Source organism: Periophthalmus magnuspinnatus, chromosome 21, assembly GCF_009829125.3.
Source record: "Periophthalmus magnuspinnatus isolate fPerMag1 chromosome 21, fPerMag1.2.pri, whole genome shotgun sequence".
Taxonomy (NCBI): Eukaryota; Metazoa; Chordata; class Actinopteri; order Gobiiformes; family Gobiidae; genus Periophthalmus; species Periophthalmus magnuspinnatus.
Window position 1 is genome coordinate 7,991,735 of NC_047146.1, and position 23,420 is coordinate 8,015,154.

The following is a 23,420-nucleotide window of genomic DNA, read 5'->3' on the forward strand; positions in this document are numbered from 1 at the left end:
CTCATTCTTTGAGTATCATCCTCTGACGGCTTATGGTAAAGAGCGCAGGCGTGAAAGGGCTTATTAAGCATATGGCAACTCTCACAAGACTTCCTTTGAAAAATCCCAGCTCTTTGCTTCTGCCCTGAAATCCCCATGCACACACACTAGCAGCTCCTCTTTGGTATTCCCAATGCATACACACTCCTGGTCTATGGGTGGCATTATAGACCCAGCAGGCCCATCAGCAGGGGTCAGAGCCAGCACTTAACCCTCTGTAGCCCCAGCAGCAAGTTGCCCTCCTCAACACCTGTTCTGCCTTACAGCACGTAACATAACAAAGACTTTGTATCCCCAGGGAAATAGGGATGTTATGTTTTTTTTAAATTATCAGTTATAAGGTGCCATTACATCACAAAGCTCCTTCTTGGCTGCTAGGAAGAAGGAACACGGGCTCAGAGAAAAAAGAAGCAGAAGTGAAGAAGGATGAGTTCATAAGATTTGGGTCATAGATTGCCAAGGGGGAGTGTATTGTATGGCGTGTATGGCTATGGTTGTGAACACGGCTCATATGTTTGCATAGGTTTCTGTCAGTATGCATGTTATCACAGGAAATGGTGTCAGTTACACAAACAGAATTTCTCAGTAAAAACATCGCTTTTATGTGGATGTGCATTTAGTTTCTGCTAGGTCTTGTATCCAACTTGTATTCGATAATATAATATATAAACTGGTAAAGGATGCACTCTGTGATTTATCTAGTGTTTGTATTTCAAAGAATAGTGGGGGTGAATGTTTGCTCTTTTAAGTATTTTTGCTCTAAAACATCAAGTCCACTCTCTGTGGAAGACAAATTCACATATTGGTGTCTCAGGTTGAAGGGTCACAAAGGAGTGGGTCAGCCAAGCGCTCAGTGTCTGGAGCGCTGATCTGTAGTTGTTAAAAGCCCGGACAAAGACATGTTTTGGCACTAAAACTAGCGCTGTACCGCCAGTCTGCCTCCCAGCACTGGACAGTGGCCAGCCTCATCTCTCCCATGAGGTCTAGGGTGAGTGGACCGGTGACCTCCAGTGGGACATTCAGTGTTGTGTAACAGCTCGAATAATGGAGTATCATCTGTTTCCACATTTAGCCTTGAAGTGTTTAATATGTTGCTACAGTCAAGTGCTTTTATTTTGTAGGTGCCGACAGCCCAGCAATAAGTCATTCCCCATATCATCGCTGGCCCTCTGTTTATTCAGCGACAGGGTCAGGGGTGTCGACCCACTACTCTGCACTGTCATCACATGACCTCCGGGTGACATCGCTATAGGAGACAGTGTGCGGACTCAGCATATCTCTACTCATCTGCTGTCAATCACTGCACCAAAGAGGAGGGCGGATAGCCAGAGGTGATCCTAAAATGTAGCTTTACCCGAACTCTGTCAAAAGTGTTTCCTGATGGTTGTAAATATTGTTGTGACACATAAATAAATGTCCATTCTCAAGTGCAGGAAATTTACCCCAAAAAATGCTTGCCATTTGTATTTTTCATTTGATCATTTCATGGTTGTTGATTTGTAAAGGAAAAATTTCTCTGTGATTTGCATGTAATTGTGGAGATACAGATAAGAGGGAAGATTGAGTGCCAGTGTACACAGAAGCCAACATTACCCTGAAATTTCATAAAGTGAAATTCAGTTATGGACAGACTCTGTGCTTAATTAGCGCAGTATGAAGCGGTGGAGGCTCCGCGCTGGCCTGGAAGCACAGTTTATCAGAACACAATCAAATCTTACACTGTGGGGGAATGCACACAGAGATTTTGCAAGTCTAAAATTAGGTTAGCACTGATATTTGAATGCTATATTTGTTGTGCAGTATAGAAGAATGCATGTGGATCCTTTGTAGCAACCCGCAGAATAAACTCCACTATTTGTGTTATGTTAAATTATTTGCTCATTTTAAGCAGCGGGTGGTGCATAGCAGAATCTGTACAAAATGTTTGGTGGGGCTGATTAAGTGCCTTATATTCTGTAGCTAATTGTCTCATTTTGCACAGGTGAGTGATGAAGATGGAGATGATTACCAACTTGAGAGATACAAGGAGGAGGAGAAAGGCTGAATGCATCAAAGAACACATCCAAGAGTTGGTGCATAAATTATTTGTCACCATCTGTCTGCTTTGTGTTGAATAAGAACGTATGGAATTATAAGGTATGTTTCACGTGATTCAAACTTCGCTGCTGCCACCCTCATCCTCTTAATCTGGCATTCCTCCCCACGATTTTCCACAGTTGTCGTTTTCTTATTGTTTGTAAAGCATCTTCGAGTGTCCAAAAAGCGCTATCTTAAGTCTGATGCGATCATTATTGTTCTTAAATGTTTCAGCGTAACTTTAGAGTAATAGCAAAGACATTAAGTTCAAATCTGTAGAGCATCAAGTCCGTTATGATTAAAAAACACACACACACAAAATGCTTAATACAATTTCATAATATAAATGGGTTTGCGGCATAGACGGTATCTATAAATGGACATGGCTAACCTCCTAGCCGCCAAATAGGAAGTGATCATGGGCGCACTTCTGGCTCCATCGACTCCGGCTCCAATTCACTTTACGCCTCTCTCTCTGTAATTGCTGCTTTCAGACTCGTCATTTCGGTCTTAAAATGTTCATATTGACCCGCTCTACACGATCCTGGTATTTTTGTTTCGCTGTTGTGGTTTGATTGGCAGTGGAGCTAAGTGGGCGCTTAGCAACACAGTAGGAAGGGACGTCTATAGCCTTGCTCCAGATTGGCTCTTTGGTTGCTATGATACGCTATGGGTGACGTCACACTCACTTAGTCCTCTTCTTTATCCAGTCTATGGTTAATGGTCTAATTTTGCTTAAAGAATACATACATTGAAAGCATAAGAAACAAAAATGTACCAGTGACATAATGGCCTCCACAGCAAATTTTCCAAGCCCTGTACTCTTTCTTGTAGCTCGTATTTAATTTACACATACATAACTATCCCCTAACACTTTATCAATACGTTATGGCTGTGACACACTGTGTTCCTTTTAGACATAATGGAAAACGATCTCGGCGTCATTAGAAGACAATGGCTGTTGGCTAATAGTGTGATTGAACACAGGTGAAGTAATTACTCCGCCGAAGGACGAGGGCAGGACATTATGAGTCACTTATTGAGATCCTGAGTAAGATCTTAGCAGTTTGGTTGTTTTTTGTGTGTCTTATACAACGTGTCTGAGCTGCGTATCGCTAAGCCCTATGAGAGTTTAGCCTAATGTTTTAATTGGTTCCTGAGAACAGAGGGCAAGTCAAATTGGTGGAGTGTCTCGAAGGCTTTCTCTCTTAATGAGATGTGTCCCCCCTCACAGGATCAGTGGGGTCCTGACCCGTGTGTCGTCATTGGGATATTATGGTCGCACGTTCCCCTGTCTCTGATGGAGCTCACTGGGAGGTTAATGAAAGCACGAGTCAAGGAGATGCCACTACACGCCAAGGTAAGGCTCCTTCTACTGATCACGCAACTTCCTGAAGAAACAGCACAAGCACAACTATCAGAAGAGGGATAGGAATACAGCAGGAAAAACTGTCATTTTGTAAATCCAACGTGAGGATATTTAGGTAATATATTTAAATCTAGTGATGGAAGCCATGTTTGTTTTGCTACAATGGACATACTAATGGATGAATGGCAAGTTCCATCTATAAGACTAGGAACAAGAAATGTATTGCATCAGGTATATTTACGATTCATCGGAATAATCTTTAATAAATAAATATTCTCTTCTATTGTGATGACATTTATGGCAACGTCAGCTCCCATTTTCACCACAGTTTTCTAACGTGGAACTCAGCGAACATGTTTTTTTAAAAGTCATTTTAGATTAATATTTTGCGTTTTAAAATGTCAAAATTGTATAATGATCCACACAACATAATGATTCTGTGCAAAAGAAATAATTGCGTTTTAATAAAAAAAACTACTCGGACTAAAGACTACTCGGCTACCAAAATAATTGTTAGTTGCAGCTTTAAAATACAGTTCCTAAATATTATTGTGTTGAATTAGAAATACATGTATTTTTTTTTAACCTTTACCTTAGCTGCATGTTTACTCTATATGTGTATTTTGATTTTCTAAGCATAGTATCCCCTTCATAAAACCGGACCAACTTTTTATTCACGGGTTAAAAAGAATCAGGCATTAGAGGAGGATAATAAAAGGCCTATAGAACCAGAGCCGATGTCCTTCACCTGTGGTCAGCAGTGACAAAAGGCTCTTAGGCTGAACTGGACAAATGAGACACGATAAGGATCACTGTCAGCGTCTGCAGCCCTCTTCACGTTGACAACCACAGAGCAATAACGGATGGAGTGAAAGAGGCGCTTGGATGGCTCTTCTTACCCCAGGGCCATTATTTTATAGTTCAAAGAGCCCTTTGTTTATGCTCATGATAAAACACAGATATCAGATGTGTGGCGCGGTCCTACACCGCTGATAACACAATATATGACACCTACCTCATTCGAGGAGATGCAGCAGATACCTGGCTTTGAGATCTTATTCTTTGCCTCCCAGCGCTCCTTCCTCCTGCCCAAGAACCTCCTATAAGCAGGCAAATTGATCGGCTACACCTTGTTTAAACCCTGGAGAATTGTTTAGATTAAGAAACATCTGACGATCTTAACCTAAATCTGATGACGATAACCTCATGTCATGGCAACCCAATCTACAGCTTTATATAGATACAATCAGCAAATACATGTTTTAAGCTCTTTTCTATCTATAGATCTAGAAAGAAAAAAGCAAAAACAAGGAGAATTAAACTGCATGTATACGTCTCATATATGTTTAAATGTGTATTTCACGTTTGCAGTTGTAATAAATTTTTTCTGTCCTGTGGTGTGACGCCTTTGTATCAATATACAAAAATATTCAAAAACAAATCAGTTCTATATTCAATACAAGTTTGCCATGTTCAAAATTTAAATAAATGACTTAATATGTGTATAGTGCCAGTTTAATAATTATTTAACTGTCATATTGTAAAGAATATAATTTTAACAATTAGATATGGTATTTTAAAAAATCCAGCTGTCACACTGCAGAACATCAAACTGGTGCATGTTCAAAGTTTTTCAAAAACAGGATTTTTACAAAAATAAGAATATCATAGTTATTAAATTTGACCCCTAATCCAGGACACAAGAAAAATTCAATTGAACAGTGAGGTACAAATCTTACCCAAACAAAAGAAATGGTTTGAGAGGAGAGTTAAAGAGGCACTTTTTGTTAGGAAAGACAATCCATCTTTGAACAGAAATGGGGGCCTTTGACATCATCTATCTCCTTTTTATAACTCCATCCTCAGGCCTAAATCAAAACAAGAAGAACAACAGTGATAGAATGCTAAAAGGTGAGAGAGCGCCCATCAAGGGCCTGAACCATTATGCAAAATATGACTCAGGCACAGGTCACACTTGTAATTCAATAGACTTAGCCAACAAACAGAAACTTCAAACAAACAGGTGTGTTAGTTTCAGTGTAGTTAGCTCCTCTTTTCAGATATCCTTCCCTTTCCTGTGCTATGGATCCTACCTGGACGAGTGAGGGATTACACAGACACACCTAATCCCAGAGCTCTTCCTGGTACAGAAATATCAACTGAGCTTCTCCTCGTTTTTGTGTAAATGTCCTTTTAAATACGTGATTTTTCATGCCACACTGCGGGACACTCTCTGGATTACAGCATGAAACTGCTCAAATCTTTTTTTAGATTTAAAGTAGTGATAAAGGTGCAATTGTATTAAATTATGTAGCCATGGTTACCTTTATGCCAACCCCTTTAACATCGTTGTGTGTTACAGACAGTTGATGCAGTCACACCACAGGACATTTTAGTGTCTTTTTGTTAAAATACAAAGAAATGACGGGAAACTCTTTTCTGAAACGAAGTATGATTTATATGATACATATTTGTGCACAGTTTAGTTGTATTTTGGAGAAAGAAAAACATTGAAAAAGTGATTTAAAGTGATAATGCCAATAGGCGTCACGTCAAGTACCCATATATCTTTGTAGGTCAGTTTTTTCCAAATAATCCAGAATGGTGCAAAATACAATATTTTTCTGGTTGTTCTGATCACCCTGGGTGCATAATAAAGAACATGTCTTGCCTTTTCTTTAATTGAAATGAATGAATGAATTTGAAAACATGGATACTTGTAAAAGGCACCATTTGTACTACCATTATTATGAAAAAAAAAGAAGCTTTAATTGCATTTATACGCCTGTCATGATAATTACTATGTGAAAGCCGTGCACATATTTTCACACTGAAGTTGTAGAAGGTTGAGAAATTAACATATATGACTCATTATTGATGGTAACTAACGGTTTATTTGTGCTGTTCATTTATGACTCATTTGGAAAAGCGTTTACAGGGGTTATTCTGCGTTATTGTGTCAGGCGAATAAAATACTTTTCATTTATCGTGATGTTTTCCATAAAAATATGTCACGAAACGCATCAAAACGTATTATTTTGACAGGCCATTTGGCGCCAAACGCTGGTGTAGTGAATGCTATCTGAACACATCACAAACTTGAGCATAGCAGCGCATTGTTTGTTCTTGTACACTGATAAAATTAGATGACTTAATTAAGCTTTTCCTGTGTATTCTCTCTCATGTGTTTGAAAAGTAGCTCCTTATCATTTGCTCAATTAAAGAAATGTATTTGTGATAACATCTCCTGGAATAATCTTTTCTGCATCAACGCCATGACCGTGTTCTTGTTGCGCTGCCGTCCTCCAGCTGTAACCGCCGCTCGGGGGGGGGGGGGGGGACCGCGAGCTCACAGTGGCGGAGCAGGGCCAGGTAGCGCCTCTTTGACTGACAGGCCGATTTGCCGCGTTTTCCGTTGCTGTTCCTCTCCACCAAGCCGAGAAAATTAGATCTACAGTTTCCGCGCTAATGTCAATCAAATGTTTGTTTTTTTTCTTTCTGTAATACAGGAAGAGAAGGGGCTTTTGTGTTTGTGTGCTTGCAGCTGTTGATGTGACCGGATGTGTTTACGTGCAAAGGGAGAACTGAGCATGTGAACGCAAGGGTAGTGACCTGCACAAGAAAAAACATGAAAAAGACGTCACTAGGGCTGGGGAATACCATAACTAATATAAAAATTGCAGTCTGAGTCCGCTGATGATATGGTATTTTGACTAAATCACGATTCCCACCTTTTCCTATTGACCTGCCTTTTGTCATTTTCTTAGTGCGCAACAGGTAGATGTATTTAATCGCTCACAGCAGGCCCGTCGACAGAAATTTGGGGGCCCGGGGCAAGAAGCCTCACATGGGCCTCCCTCCAGGCAAGTCAAGTTTATTTGTATAGCACACAAAGTAATTCAAAGTGCTTTACAGAATAAGAAAGACATTAAAATCACAATACAACAAATCAAAACATAAATAATCATAAAATTAAAAGAGAAGAGTGCAGAAGAAAAGCCATTTCAGTCATATACACAGCTAAACAGAACCGTTTGAGCCTGGATTTTAACATTGTCAAAGTAGAGGCCTGTCTCACATCTTCAGGAAGACTGTTCCAGGTTTTAGCTGCAGAAAACTGAAACGCTGATTCTGATTCTCCATGTTTAGTCCTGACTCTGGGCACCAGCAGGAGCCCAGTCCCTGAAGTCCTCAGAATGCGAGATGGTTCATGTGGCTCTAACATGTGGGAGATCTAATATAAATTAATAGGAAGAGGGTCCAATTCTGTGCTCCTTTTGTTCCCCCCTGTTGTGTATGAATCCTCAGAAGACGCAGATGGGTTAAGTTACCTCTGTAAAGCAGTAAAATAAAATAAAATTGGGATATCTAAAAATGTTGATGTGAACTTTGTGGCATATTTCCCACCCTTAAACCTGACTTTCTCCTCTCGTGTCATATTATAATTTGGAGTATCCGCTGCTGGGATGGAAGTGATACAGTGGTACAGTTCTATAAAGGGTTCCATGAAACTTGTCCTGAGATAGATCTGACAGTTATTGACTCAAAGCCAAATACATTTTTTATATTAATTTATGCTCTGCCTCTGGGTAAACTCTTTCTTCAAATTAATGCAAACATAAATTTCCCCGGTGTGTGAGTGTATAAAGGGGCCTTCGTCGGTTTATAGTCCCATGGGCACGTTTTGATATTCCACTCTGCCACTCGAGTGAGGAGTTGTTTATAAAGTATGATATAGGAGACCAAATGAACCTCATCGGAATTAGACGCTATTATATACAGAAAACAACACAAATCTGAAACACAGGGAAAATAGTACTCTTCTAAAGTCAAGTCACGTTACAATTTTGAAGAAAAATGCAAAAAAATGACATTATCGCTGTGTATTTGTTGACTTTCTGCATTCCAGTACAGTACAGACAGTGAGTGAACCAGTCTACATTAGATTACCAGTGCTGCTGTTGACCTCCATCATAGCCCAGTACATCAGACCTTGATATGGCTCCTCGCCTCATTGACTCCTATCAAGTCTATCACGGCCAGCTCTCTGCGTGACTGTATTTTCACGTTGATTGCTGTTTGCGTATTACTCGTGTATAGGGGGAGCTGGCTACACCCTATCTAGACATGCATACAGTCATTACATCGTGCAGTGTTTCTCCTCGGCTCGGGCGCTGCTACACAGAGCGGTGACCCAGATCCCAGGCGGAGAAGGGTTTCATCTTTTTTCTCTTTTTAGAACAAAGGTTTGTCTCGCGCTCAGATATGTGCTTCCATTCGGCTCATTTGTGTGACTTCCACTGTTTCTGTGTTTTTGGCTTTTTGCACATAAAATCCCTCTGGTTGGGAAGGATGCTGTGTGGAGTCTCATTGATGAAAGAGCACTATGATAAAGCATACGTCCCAATTAGGAGCCAGTACAAGAGGAGATGGGATAACACTTAAGCATCTAGATGTGCTTTAATACGTGCCCAGCTGATGTGGACAGGTTTACCTCAGGTTTTTGTTTTTGCCTGGAGTTTGTTGGTTTGTTTTCTGTGGGCAAGAAAACTCCAGTCGTAATAGTTGGATGAAAGTTTTAGGAAGTGTTAGTAATTGGCAAGAAAACATAATAATCTGCGGATGTGATTCTAGGTAACAATGGTAACAAATGATACAGACATTATTATTATTATTGTTATTGTTATTATATTTTTTATTATGTTTGTATTATTTTATCATTTTTATTATTTTTTTATTATTTTTTATTTTTTTTTTTATTTTATTTTTTATTATTTATGGTTTTCATTTGCACACCACACATGCATTTTAATCTGTAAATCTTTGCTACCAACGCACAGACTGCACAATTCTCCAAAGATATCTTCCATTGACAAGACAATTAGATAAATCAATTAATGCATTAATTAATCTTCCTTAATCACACCAGCTGGAATATAGTTTATACTTTCAATTATGTATACAGTAATTAACAGACGGTAATTAGCACAGCTGATGTCAATATTAAACGCTGCAATAATCCCAGAGAGTAAAGTGGACAAGCCCAGGCTCATTAACAGCTCACACCAACCAATGGGAGGTCCAATGGATTTCTCCGGCAGCCAATTATATGCTTTGAAATTCATGGCTTCTAAACCTTCTGACCTCTACGTTTTCATAGTTTATTGATTAGAAACAGGTTAACTATGTGACAAGTCCTTTTTTTTTCAAGCCAATTGATTCACCAGCCTTAACAAGAACGGTGCATTGGGTTTAAATATAGAAATATAGATTTTAAATATTACATACTGCTGAGGAAATTGAATCATTACAAAAGAGGCATGCCATTTTCTCAACTGCGTATTATACGATATGGAAAAGTTCCATTTCCTTTTGTATTGCAGCTATCTGTCACTGATAATAGAAGGAGAACACACATCCTCAGTGAAGTTTTCAGCCATCTCTCTTAGTGACTGTTTTATCTGGTGGCTCAAGGTGATACAGGAGCTAATTAGCAGTATTATCACAAAGCCCGTTAACAAGCTCGTCATTTAGGACCGCTCCTCTCCTCTGAGGCCGGCTCTGCTGGCCCAGGGCTTAAGGGAGGGAGAAGGCATAGGAATAATTGGGGGGATGGGAATTTTGATTAAGAAATTAAATTCTAAGATGTGCTAAATAAGTAAAGACAGCCTTATACATGAGGATGTTCACAAACACAAAATCTTAAATGTATTTTTCCCCCATGTGTTTACATTTGGCTTGGATAAAAAAGGAACAGGTGTTGGTGAGTTTTACCTCGTTGAGATGCTGTAGTCCCAAAACACTGGTATAACCACCAAAATATGAGTAAAATGAATACAAAACTGTAGGGATGCAGCGGTCCAGCTTTTTTTTGTTCTGATACCGATATCGATACTTTTGGCCATCTGCTGATATTTATTTTTAACCAATACCAGTGTAGGGACAGAAAGTGGCACGCGTTTCCTTAAAACAGAGTTAATTTATTACACAAGAGATCCAACTGTGTTATGTAGCCGTTATTTATCCTGCAAATGGCTGAACACCTTCACGTGAATAAAAGTTCAAACATTATGGGGAATTCTAGGGCAAAATCAGCCTGGAAATACCTGATTATATCCAATTTAAGACCCAAGCAGGATATCGACTTAACCGATATCATGGAACCGATACCTGATCCAGCCAATTTTTCAGTATCAAATTGTGTCTTGTCCCAGTTTCAGTACGTAACTTTCTGGAGGTGGCATGTCATCGTCATGTTTTTATTGAAACAAAGTTAAAACAATATGTCGCGACATGGAGATGGATCCTTTTTATGCCATACTGATGAAGATTATAACAAAAGAGTCAGGTTTATGGCATTACAAGCTCGCTCAGAGTAAAGACGCATGTTTTTCAGTGCAATAAACACAACGAAAATGAAAAAAAACAACAACAGGGGTTTAATGTAATCCTAATAATAGGTTTGGTGTGGGTGCCTCTAAAAGGAAATAATTATTGTCACAATGCACTTTGTGAAATAAAATAAACCATCTACATTCATTTATTGGTTATTAGAAAAAGTCTGAAAAATAAACTGGCATCAGACTCTAACATGGGGCTAGTGGAAATGGCATTTTAAGCTATGAGAGTCTTGTTTACCTCTGAAAACTAGATGCACAGACACATGAGAGGACATGCAACTGCAGCTGTTGTGCAGGTTTTAAAGATGTTCACCAAGGTACGACATGATCACGTTTTTATCAGTTTCATGAACACAATTTTAGCTCAATATGCAGCCCTATATTAAATCAGGAAACATAAAAGTGAAACGGTCTAGTTTGGGGTTTGATGGCTTAATCTGGTGGAGCATTTCCAGGCTAAAGCGAGCAGCTGAGTAATGAAGAAAAAAGTGTCTATGAATAGGCTGAAGTAATGATTTGAGTGTAAATGAGGATGGACAGGCGTGCTCCTCCTGTGCCGCTCTCACCTCTGAGTCCCTGACAGCCCACAGCATACAGATGGCACTGCTAATTACACACTGCAAAGGGAGAGGACCTGCACACCTACAATCAAAATCTACAACTGTGTGTGTGTGTGTGTGTGTGTGCGTGTGTGTGGTTTTCATAACTGCCTTTCTGACACGTGTCTAAAATAAGGATAAAGGACGCACTTTTTTCAGAATGTCTGCCGCAGTTGGACACCTCATTAGTGTCAAGTCTGGTGGAGCCTCAAAACAAAGATCTCTATATGTTACCTGCTTTGTAAAAATAAAAAATAAAAACAATCCGACACTTTTTAAAAGTAAACACTATAAGTAATGGATGGATAGACATGCATGCACTTTACAGATAGCTGTGCAGTCAAAAGTACAGTCGAGATGCTTTCAAATTTGCGCAAAACTCTTAAAAGGCATAGTGGTGAAGTGTAGCCAAAAATGACAACTTTTCTGGGTTGAACTTGAAATCATCATCCAAATTATTCATGTACCAGTAACCCATTTAGTTGTGTAACAGCAGTGATTATGCATGCATAATTGTGCTTGTCAGAAGTGAAAGAAGAGGGGAATATTTACAGAGATGGAGAAAGAAGGGAGACTCGAGCTGGCTGCAGAGACAAGTTCAATTTATTTCCAACTATCTCGCTCATAATTTGTCTGATTTGTACACTATTCCACGGCTGTTTGTGAGATTTGTTTTGCTGCAAATTCGCCTTTGTTAAAATCAGCACTCCCCAGTTGCATGTATAATAGAATCGGGATGACAATTTGACAATTTCCAGTTATATACTTTTCTGAGTATTGCCAGGTGTTAGAATGGATAAGGGAGTAAAGCAGTGGCCCAGTTTCAACTCTGAATAAAAACTGGATTTGCTGTGGAGATGCAGTCTGAAGAAGATGAAGTGAAAAAATAAATAAATAACAGCTTTGACCTTTTATTACTGCTGAGAGTAAACACAGATTTTAAATTCATTGTTATTGTTGCAACGCTGCAATAAAACTGACTTCTGTGATGGAGAGCAAGATTCACCAACAAAAGTGGGAAGGAAACAAGAAGGCTACTGTTAATTTGAAATAAATGAGGAGCATACTCATTAATTCCATAGAACATAACAAACTCTCCAAAAGAAAATGAAGGTTAATGATACAACTACAACCACAAAGGGCCAAAGTGTGATGCATTTGAAAAACACTCAGTCTTTAAATGTTTATTTTATTCTATTTATGTTGGATTTGGCATTGTAGTGTATCCCTCAATTAGTAAGAGCCACATTGTTGGCATCTCGCCTCTCTTTCATAGGTTAATTAAACTATGCTTTAAAAATAATTTACTGGCAAAATAAATGGCTATGCTGACTCATTAATGAGGGCGTGATCTATATTTGCAGAAGGAAGTATGACTTTGAAATTTGGCTGAGACCGTCTGTGTGAGGAATGTGTCAAGTGTAAATTATGCAAGTGGTAGTGGTAACATTTTGGATTAGTCTATACAGTTATAGTCAAATCTAGACAGCTGTCAGACCCATGATCTCCAGGTGTTTGGGAGAAAATCACACCATCATAATAGATCACATCAGCACCTTTCATTTATATATTCATATTTATATTCAAGTCCATGTCTTATAGTCTCTCCATGGACAAGCACCAAAGTACATCTCCGACATGTTAGTGCCACATGAACCATCTCACACTCTGAGGACTTCAGGGACCGGCCTCCTGCTGGTGCCCAGAGTCAGGACTAAACACGGAGAATCAGCGTTTCAGTTTTATGCATATTCCTGAAGATGTGAGACAGGCCTCTACTTGGACAATGTTTAAATCCAGGCTCTGTTAAGCTGTACATATGACTGAAAGGTTTTTATTCTGCACTCTTCTCTTTTAGTGTTTGTGTGCGAATTGTGCTATACAAATACACTTTCCCTGCCATGTGCCTTTTTTAGTATTTTCAATGTTTACAGTTTCTAAAGAAAATAAATGCGAGGTTCATGTTTCCCTTACTACCTGATAAAGAAATAAAATGTAAATATAGTGTGGCCATGGGTTTTCTACCAATGAAACATACTAGAAAACAAAGTATAAATATATACCTTGAACTTTAACTGTTATAACCTCCGGCTGCTTCCTACATCCAGAGACATGCCCATACAAATCATTGTGTTACAGGTAAATCCGTTTTTGCCTTGTCAATGAACTGATCGTGTTTGGTTGATTTTCATATTTTGGTGCATTTTCATCTACAAAATACCAGGCCTGTATTTCTCCTTAGAGAGACTTTAACACATACAGTATGATGTCATATCCAGACTGCTTTGTCTGATATAATTAGGCCACACAATTAATACCCCATTCTACTCCCCTCACTGTGTTTACTCAAGCATTGACAACAGAAGCGTTGTCTTAATAGTCCACACAAGTATTTGAGGTGTCAGATTGTATGTATATTAGCCTCCCCTTGTCTATCAGAGCTAGTTTACCGCACTGCTGCACTACCAACAGATGGTCATTACCATAGTGTGGCTTAAACCTGGGCTGGCCTGGGACCTTTCTCCCTCTTAGCAACAAAATTCTGCTACGTCTCAGCAGCAATGCAATATTTCCACTCTTCATAACACCCGTAATGAAAGACTATGAATGTTCCCTCAACAGTAAAAAGAAGCGTTTATTGCACCATCACGTTTACAAGCCAAGACTGCATTAGAGCTGATTCTGGGGCCTATTTCTCAGCAAAACAATCCCTGTCAAAGCTGTCTGGGAAAGTGTGGTGCGAGAAAGGGATTGAGGGGACTGAGATGTTGGAAAGCTTGTATTCATCTCTTTGATCAGATTAAAAACATTTGCGTGAAACTTTGACATGTCTGTCTCGCTCTGAGATTTGAATGCACAAAAGGAGACAGAACAAAGGGGCATGGAAAGGAAAATGGCAAAAAATTATGACATCCAGATTTTCATGTTGATACAAGGCTTAGACGTGACCTCCAAAGTTCAGTAGTGCTTCACAAACAGAAGAAGCGAGCAGCTCTGATGTCTATATGCTCCATGTTGTTAAAGGGCATCTACTGAGTCTCAATATGGCCCCAACAATACCCCTTTAAGGGAGCCATTGGCAGGGAATAATTGGCAGTGTGACCAGGCCGCAGATGGTGGTGGACACACAAACACACACTTTTACTTGTGTTAGCGGGGCATAGCCATGGCTCCTTCTATTTCCTGAAGACATATCCACAACCTACTTAAGACTAAACTGTAGGGACGAGTACATTTTTACTTATAGGGTCACTACAGTAAATTATCTTCATAGTGTGTATATATATAGTTGAAGAGTCTGACTTTACCTGGCTAGACGTGCAATAATAATTCTTCCAGTGTCCCAATATTGGCCTTTAGTTATTTCATTTTTCAATTAAAACATCAAAAATTCACCAGGACAAAAATGTTGAATCACACACTTTTTCTGAATGTCACCAGCCTTTACTTTTTCAGATAATCGTCTCCACATTTTTAATTAGAATGTTTGTTTCATCGTCGTAAATGTATTATCTGGGATTATTGAGCAAATTAACCCGAAACTATCTCCCTGCAATTCTAAAACTCTTGTTACTTGTGTTCCTGTGTGCTATTGTGTTAAACTGTGAGCACATTTTTTGCTGAGTGCTTCTTGCGTATCGTTAATCACCCTCTGACTCATCTCGCTAAAATAATTTGCAGTCCAGATCCAGTGAGTCACCGATCATCGCTACTGTTTCTCCATCCCACATGTGATATAACACGGATGGGGCTGTAGTGAGGGGTGTCATAATTAGGGGACAGGATTGCATACTGGCTGCTAATCGCATCTCGCTCTGACACTCGGTCCCTCTGCGCGCTCCGTCTTGGGCTGTCAGTGCTGCGCCGGGCTCCAAGTGTCTCTTTCCTGAGCGTCTTTGGCCTCGCTGAAGTTGGGCAGAAACATGAGCGCTGCGCTGCGGAGGCACTCGTGAGCGATCGGATCCAGAACAAGTGGCTCCGGAGCAGATGGGGTGGGACTGCGCGCACGTTATGGGTTCAACGTTTTGTAGGTTGAGCTGCGCTTTGAATGGGAACGTCGAGCCAAATCAAAGCTGGACTGTTTCTTTAAAGATGGCATTAACAAGGGTTATGTTGTCAAATACTTCACTAAACACATACAGTTTTATGAGTATTTAAGGCAATGAGGTCCCTATAGTTTTGGTTGGTTGCTTTTACTGTCATAATCACTACAACTGCTAGTGTTGCTAAGGCTACTACCATTAAGCTTACTGTTACTATTGCCTGACCAGCCAGTCCCTTCTACTTTCTGATCCGATTTGTATTACGTGTTTCTCAAATGCTGATGTCTCCGCTCAAAAGATTGCCGTAACATCGAACCAATACATAGACTGTATATATAAATGGACATAGCTAACCTGCTAGCCACCGTGCTCCAAATACAAAGCGATCATCATATTAACCCGCTTTACGTGATCCTGGTATTTATTATTTCGCTATTGTGTCTGTAAATCAAGATATGAACATTAATAACAGACAAATCAGCTGCCTTCTTTCCTCGTGGTCGGTCCCACTAGTCTTAGCAACAGAGTGATTGACAGCGTTGCTAAGCTTTGTGGGCGGAAAGGGATGTTTCCTTTCACAGCTTCGCTCCTGATTGGCTCTTTGGTTGCTATGATACTCGTGGTCGGAATTCCAAATATGGAGCCGTCACACTCATTTAGTCCACTTTTTTATACGGTTTATGGGCCTATATAATATTTTTACTTGAGATAAATAAGAGTATGGGGTTTTGATTGTTGCTTCTGTAAAAATCAGTCCTGGATGTTGTTGTTTTTTTTTCTCCTTTTTTATGTGTAAGCAGCCATGTTTGTTTTTGACTCAAATGGACCACGCATCTCCCTGGTTAATCCACCTGTCAATCACGTCCTCTGAAATCGGGGAGATAGAATACGGCTCTAGATCCACTCATCTTTGTAAAGTTTTATCAAAGCGTGTGGTTCTTCCTGGACAGGTAACTCCTGCTGCTACTACTTTGACTACATACTATAACACTACTATGTTTGGCTACTGTAAAGTGTCAGTTGTGCAAATCTGTAAAATGAAACCACTTGAGCTGTATGAAACTCTAAATAGGAATTCTACCAGAGTGAAGCCCTCCACCCCCCTTGTCAGTGTCACCGCTCCACCCCTTTTGATGTGGCTCCGTGTTGTGTTCTGGGTGTTGCGGTAAAGACGACAGAGGCTCAGTCCAGGTTCACAAGGTTTAATGTTTTACAAATGGAAAAATCGCAAACTGCTACTACTCTCGAGGGATCCAACAAATATGCCTCCGAGATGTTGAATAGCTCAAGGTCTAAATATACACTATATATTCAAATGTAATCCCATACACATTCAATACTGCAACTGACATGTAACTAGTACTGTCCATCTCTGAATACATTCACAGTAAACAAGTATGGCACCTGTTTAACAAATAGGAAAATCAGAAACTGCTGTGAGATGAGGGATCCAACAGATATTCCTTAACAGTCTTATATTACACAAAATGGACTCTTGTGAGCTTTAAGTCATGTTATAATGTTGTTAACTCCCCAAAAACAGACCTGAAGTAGTGTTTTGTTTCACACATGTTAGAGTAATCCTTTATTATTAGTCTGTCTACATCAGGGATGTCAAACACATTTTCACCGAGGACCACATCAGCAAAATGGCCGCTCGCAGGGGGCCAAATGTAAAATAAATCTAACAAATTTCATAACTTGTTAATTAACTGTTTCTGTATTTATTACAATTTCAAGTTACCAATATTACATAAGCATTTGCCTAAATGTAAAAATATGTCTGTGTAACTGTATCTCCTGATAAATAGATTTTTTAGACCATTTTAGACCATCATATCTTTTAATTTACCCTGTTGAGGGCCACATAAAATGACGTGGAGGACCACATTTGGCTCGCGGGCCTTGAGTTTGACACATGTGCTCTACATCATCAAAACACAGTGGAGCACTTCCTATATCACCACATGACATCACAAGGTGGAACAGAGTGTTTTCAGTTTGAGAGAAGAGCTCACCCTAAATACACAGGGTTTGTGTGTTAAACATGTGAATGAAACAAAACACAACTCCAGTTACATTTGTGATGAGGAAACAACATTAGAACATAGAAGTAGCATAACACGGGCGCTTTAAAAGAAAAGTTAACACAGTAAAATTAAATTAGTAAAGTCAGCTCAAAAAGGGTGACGACAAAGTAACTGCTTGATTATAATTACGTCACAAAATATTTATTAAAATTAGATATAACTTGTTTAGCGCAAAGTAGATAATGACAAAAACATAATATTTTGTCAGGACTCTAAATTGGCATGATGCACATTGCAGAATAAACTCACAGCAGCACAGGAAAATAAATAAAAAAATAACAAAATAACTGATTTGGCAGATTTGGATACTATTACCCTGTTACATCAGCGTATGGCAATTAGCCTCTAATTAAACAAATGAGACTCAGCTCCGGTAATCATCTCCTAAGATGCACTGAGCTTGAACCATGGCCTCATACAATATACACTTCAGAGATGGAAACTTTTCCTGGAGAGCTATAAAAAGTCTGTCTCAGAACTCTTTCACCTTCTTATCTGGGAAGCAGCGGTAACGTTTCCCTGAAGAAAGCCTCATGTTTTAGCCTTGAGCTGCTATACTGTAGCACTGTGTTCTCCGAGCTTCTCTTTGTAGGCGACATGGGGCTGCGGCATCTCACAAGACTGTGACATGTAAAGTAACTCATTCATGAATATTTTTGATTCCTCCTTGATATGGCCCATGACAGATCGTTGGCTTTATAGTAATCTTTTCAACCATCGGTCAGAGAGCATGTGCAGGCAACCAGTGCTCATCGGTGATCAATAATTTAAGCTCTATAGGGTCTCAGTCAGTTAATATGCAGGTCTGTACTGTTCACAGCTTGGGTCTCATTTTACTATACACTTTGCTTACATAACATAGCTTTTCTTCTTTGCATTCCAGGAAGTCTTAAAGTCCTTCTTAAAAAATCCTAGATATATCTCCAAATCACATTAATGAGCAAAAATAGTTTAGTCTCCTGGGTAGTTTGAAGTATTTGCTTCACCCACTCAGAGCTCAAAGCTGGCTGAAGTACTTAAATGCAGGTCTACTTGGAGGCTTTTGGTCGTGTTGGTTGGCTGCTGTACTCACTCTCCAACCAGTGCAGGTCTGACTCTTACATGTGAGTACTGCTCTTGGGGCCTCTTCTGTTCTGTACGTTGGTATTCAGGCCTATGTACTGGCAGCTCCCCTGGGCTTCGCACGTGTTCACTCTCCCAGTCTTTATGTGCGCAGTGATGTGACCCTGTCTTCTCTGCGTCAGCTCCTCTTCCTCCTCTTCGTCACTGTTTTTCATGCTAAGCTAAGCCGTACTGCAGCAGACTTGGAGCTGCACTAAATCAATGCACTCTGACTTTCCGAAGTGAGTCAGAGCCGGTTTTTATAAAGGGCCCAGTGCGAGGATGTGTGTGGAGCAGTCAAGTGCGCAATAGAAAGCATACATTTTGTTCCATAAGCAAAATATAGTTCTTATTGAGTGGCTGCATCAGAGTGGGGGCGCAGAAGAGTGTCAGCCGTGATATTAGGGAGACAAACCGCTTCTTGTGACTCCTTGCAGTTGTATTCAATGGCAATCGGTTTCAATATCAGTATCACAGATATCACAATTTGGCACCAGTATTTTTCCTGTGTCATTCTCAGTTTCTCAGCCCTCAGTGCATCAGATGTGTCTCTTTGAACAGTAAAAACGAAAATAGAAAAGCAATTAGGCTAAAAGCGTGACATATGTTCACACAATCATACAACTTTTCCCCAGATAAATGCATTTTGTTATTATAAAAGTAAATTTGTGAACTTCAATTGTGACTTTGCTATAGATTTTTAAAATTCTAATATTGTTACTGGCAAATGTCACAGCAGCAGACAAATATCAGATTGATGAGTTGTTGCAGTATATCCTGAACCTTAGAGACATGAACAACCATAATTAAATAGTTAACTCTGGCTCACAATTTGGCTTAGTCACCTCGACTTGCTGGCCACAGTTCAGGCCGAACCCCACCAAAGGCCCACAGTCATGGCCTTTCATACATGAAGATAAAATTAAATGAACTTTTGTAGAATATTTTGGTTTTGTGACAGTAAAATATTTCAGTATAAAAATTGGTTCCTGGGGCTGATGTTTAATTTGAACTAAGCCAAACTGAATCGGTTTCATCCTGCTGTGTTTCAAGTGAGAAATTGACCATTTTATACCTGCTGCTGACATTTGGCTCTGAGTACTTCATTAACAGCAGCACTTGTGGATAATCCTGTTTCAGAGTTCTACCATAAATATGCTCTTTGTAACTTGGGTCACCACTTAATGCTGCCTGAAAAGATCCTTCTGCAGTGGCTCTATTATGGATAGCTTTCAGGGCACAGAATTAACAATGTTAATGACATAGCAACAGACTTCATTACGCCTTCAACCTCTCAGCAAATGACAGTGGGTCAGAGGACAGTACACTCACATCTTTTGGAGTTGCTTTCACCAACACACGCTCAAGACATCACTTTGGGCTAATGGCAGGGCTTGGGTTGTATACAGCTCTTGTCACAGACCTATAATACTGAGGGTCAGTGTGTTTCTGCCCAGTGTGGGTGAAGTGGAATGCAAATTTTAAATATGCACAACTTTTTTTTTTTTTTTTAATTAAAGAATAACATTATTAAGATTAAATGTTTTCTATTCCTCTCAGATTGAGTCTTGAAAGAATCCTCTGTGCTTGTGACATTATTAGTAGAAGTGACAGTGAAGGCTCTTTAGGGAGTGTTAACTTGAGCTAATGCATCACTTCCACATAAAATGTGACAGAGCTGCTACTTGTGGCTCTTAAATGTGTTTGAGTGTATAAAGGTGAAGATGTTTAGTGAGATAGAAAGCATGCCTGCTCCCTCACATTGGCCACATGTATCACAAAAGAATCATTATGAATACTGTTTTTGATTAATACATTTAATGAAATTGCAGACCAATTTGTGCACCTAAAAGAAAAAATCTGAATGAAAAACTGTAACAGTTTTCACAGAGCTTGCAAATTTAATTAGAGAAAGAAATGTTTCCTGGAATTATATTGGACATTTTTTGAAAAAAAAAAAAAGGATCTTTATCAACAGTGAGAAAAGCAAAAATGTCTTACTTCATTACTTCATGTCTGAGCTGACAGAGCCATGGAAATCCTGGAGGACAGTAAGATCCCTCCCAGAGCCTAGTGTTCATACATTATCAGCCAATATTTTATTGGATTCGGTTATTATAAATTCTAAAGAGGAAATATGTGATGCTTTTAATTGGCGTTTTATCTCCACATGTGATGTTTTGGATAATAATGGTGAACCTTCTGATCTTGATTATGTTGAATCTGAACCGTGGGCAGATAACAGTCACATTTCATTTCCTTTCACTTACATGAACGTCTTTAATGCTCTCTGCTCCATAGACACAAAGAAATCCATGGGAGCTGATGATCTTGATCCAAAACTTCCATTACAAAACATAAATTTCTGGCCAATATCTAAATGACCTTGTCTTGCAAAAGTTTTAGAAAAGTTAGTCTCAAATCAAGCTACAATTTATTAAAGTAAATGTTCCATTTTGAAGTCTTATCAGTCGGGCTTCAGAAAAGTGCATTGTTCTGTCACTGCAACCACAAAAGTTTTAAATGACATTTTCTCAGCCCTTGATGACAAATGAATTAATAAACTGTGTTTATTGATTTAACTAAAGCTTTTGATTCAGTGGCTCATGGAGTCCCCTTGAAGCGTCTGAAGAATATGGGATTTGACAACGCTACATGTGATTAGGTCCAAATTTATCTTACAAACAGCCCAGGCAGTAGCGGCCGATGGGTCTAAAGACTTTTTTTTTTTTAACTTTAAGTAAAGGAGTGTCCCAAGGCTCAATTTTGGGCTCGCTACTTTTGAGTATATTTATTAATTCCATCGGTTGCAATTTAAGTGAAACCCACATCCATCCAAAACAGCATCATCTTCATATAAATGTAAGTGCACCGTCTGCTGATCAGGCGCTTTTAAAACTGCAACAAGATTTTAATCATATCCAAAATTTCCTCATTGAATGCCAATAAAACTAACTCAAAAGAAAAAGAAATAAATAAATAAAAATAAAAAACATTTAAATGAGATAGAATCTACAAATCTTTACACACTAAGTGGTACATCGTTTGGTTTTGGCTTGACAAAACTTATACTTTATGCATATTTCAGAATTATATAACATCAAAATTATCATTTTATTATAGACACGAAAAGAAAGAAAATAAATTGTTCAAGCAGACTTTCTTTCAGCACTAGTTTATGTAGATAATCTACATGCAGACTTCAGCCTCTGCTCTGAAACCTTTAGCTTCACTCTTTCACTCCTTCGTTTCATATCAGGTGATGAATTTAAACCCATCACTGTTCACTCTATGAAAAAGTAGGTTGGCCATTGCTGTCTGTCAGGAGAACAACACTGTATAAAATGTATTTATAAGGGACTATTTGATAGATTTGTCTGAATATCTCACATGTTTGTTGACCTTTGATATGGAAACTTTTAACACAAGATCTCATGATTGTCTAAGTCTAAAAACTGGCCAAACTGGAACTGAAATGGGTAAAAAAAGCTTTTGGTTATGTTGCTTTCCAAAAATGGAATACATTTCAACTACATGCCTGTTCCTAATTTAAAAATCTAACATAAAATAATAGTATTGTGCATAACAACCTGGTTGGCATCAGTTATAGCCTATTGGTCTGGGCATAAAGATTTCATTTACCTACTACAGCAAATAAATAATTGGTCAACTTCTTCTCATCCTCACATTCTCACAAAACTTTGTGACTTTTCAAAGCAGCAGCGGACATGGAGAAGAAAATGTTTGAAAGAAGTTAACGGAGCACTGCAACTTGAGCTGTCACATGTGAGCATGTTTTCCTGAAAACTCAAGTGTGTGAAATAAAACCTCAGATAAATCCTGGATAGATGTCTCTGTGGGTCCCAGGGGACAGTGGACAGCTTTAGCCCCGACTCAGTCCAACCTGTGTCACTGAGGCTGCGGAGCCGGGGGAGCCGAGGGAGCCGGTGAACAAGCAGGCTGAGCAGCCGCGTGGCTCTATTTTCACTGGATTACATTATAAGGAGATTTACAATCTGACCAAATGTATATCTTGCACAAAATTATCTCCATTCATACTTGAAAAGGAAACTCAAATGTTTCTATTGAGTATCTCAGAGCAAGTGCACTTTTACAGGACACACTTTCTCATACCATATACAAAGGCCGAGCTAAACACAGTTTTAAATGCTTGTCTCCAACACCAAACCTCCGACTTCTTGTGCAACACTTTCTCTGCTCCATATCATAATGAGATCAAAGTTGTGCTGGGGCTCATATCTGTGGCGGTGACAGTGCGGCAGGTGTTTTCAGGTTTAATGACATGCCGGAAAAGGGCAAACATTGTCCTGACAACGGAGAACAGCTGGTGTGGCTGTGACACCTGTGCGCCCGCCCTGAGATCTGCTGCACCTCCACGGAGCAAACTTCAATCAGGCCTCAACACAACCAGCAGAGATGCCCGAGCAAAACGCTCGCCACATCTGTCACAAATCAGCACGCTGGCTCTACTAGACCTGATGAGAGGGGCTCTGTGAGGGGCTCTGGAGGGCAATGGAAGGAACGCAACAGCCGTCCTCTTCAGTCACTGCTGTGTACTCACCATGAGGGCTAGTTACCATTGATTACATTATTATTATATTTTGTGATAAGATCATTTTTAACACTGCATAGTACCAGTAAATTGTAATTGTGTTACCAGTACCATAAGACTTGTATAAGTA

At 39.4% G+C, this 23,420-nt stretch overlaps 1 protein-coding gene across 2 annotated transcripts in view; it reads left to right on the top strand.

The window, feature by feature from the left end:
- The first annotated feature begins 1,164 nt into the window (after positions 1–1,164).
- il1rapl1a (interleukin 1 receptor accessory protein-like 1a) overlaps positions 1,165–23,420 on the top strand; it is a 215,128-nt gene continuing 192,872 nt past the window's right edge. For both annotated transcript variants that reach the window (XM_055230656.1, XM_055230657.1), the window contains exons 1-3: positions 1,165–1,370; positions 2,021–2,111; positions 3,350–3,475. In XM_055230656.1, the coding sequence (XP_055086631.1) occupies positions 3,391–3,475 (85 nt within the window). In that variant the 5' untranslated portion in view covers positions 1,165–1,370; positions 2,021–2,111; positions 3,350–3,390. The remainder of the gene's footprint in view (positions 1,371–2,020; positions 2,112–3,349; positions 3,476–23,420) is intronic.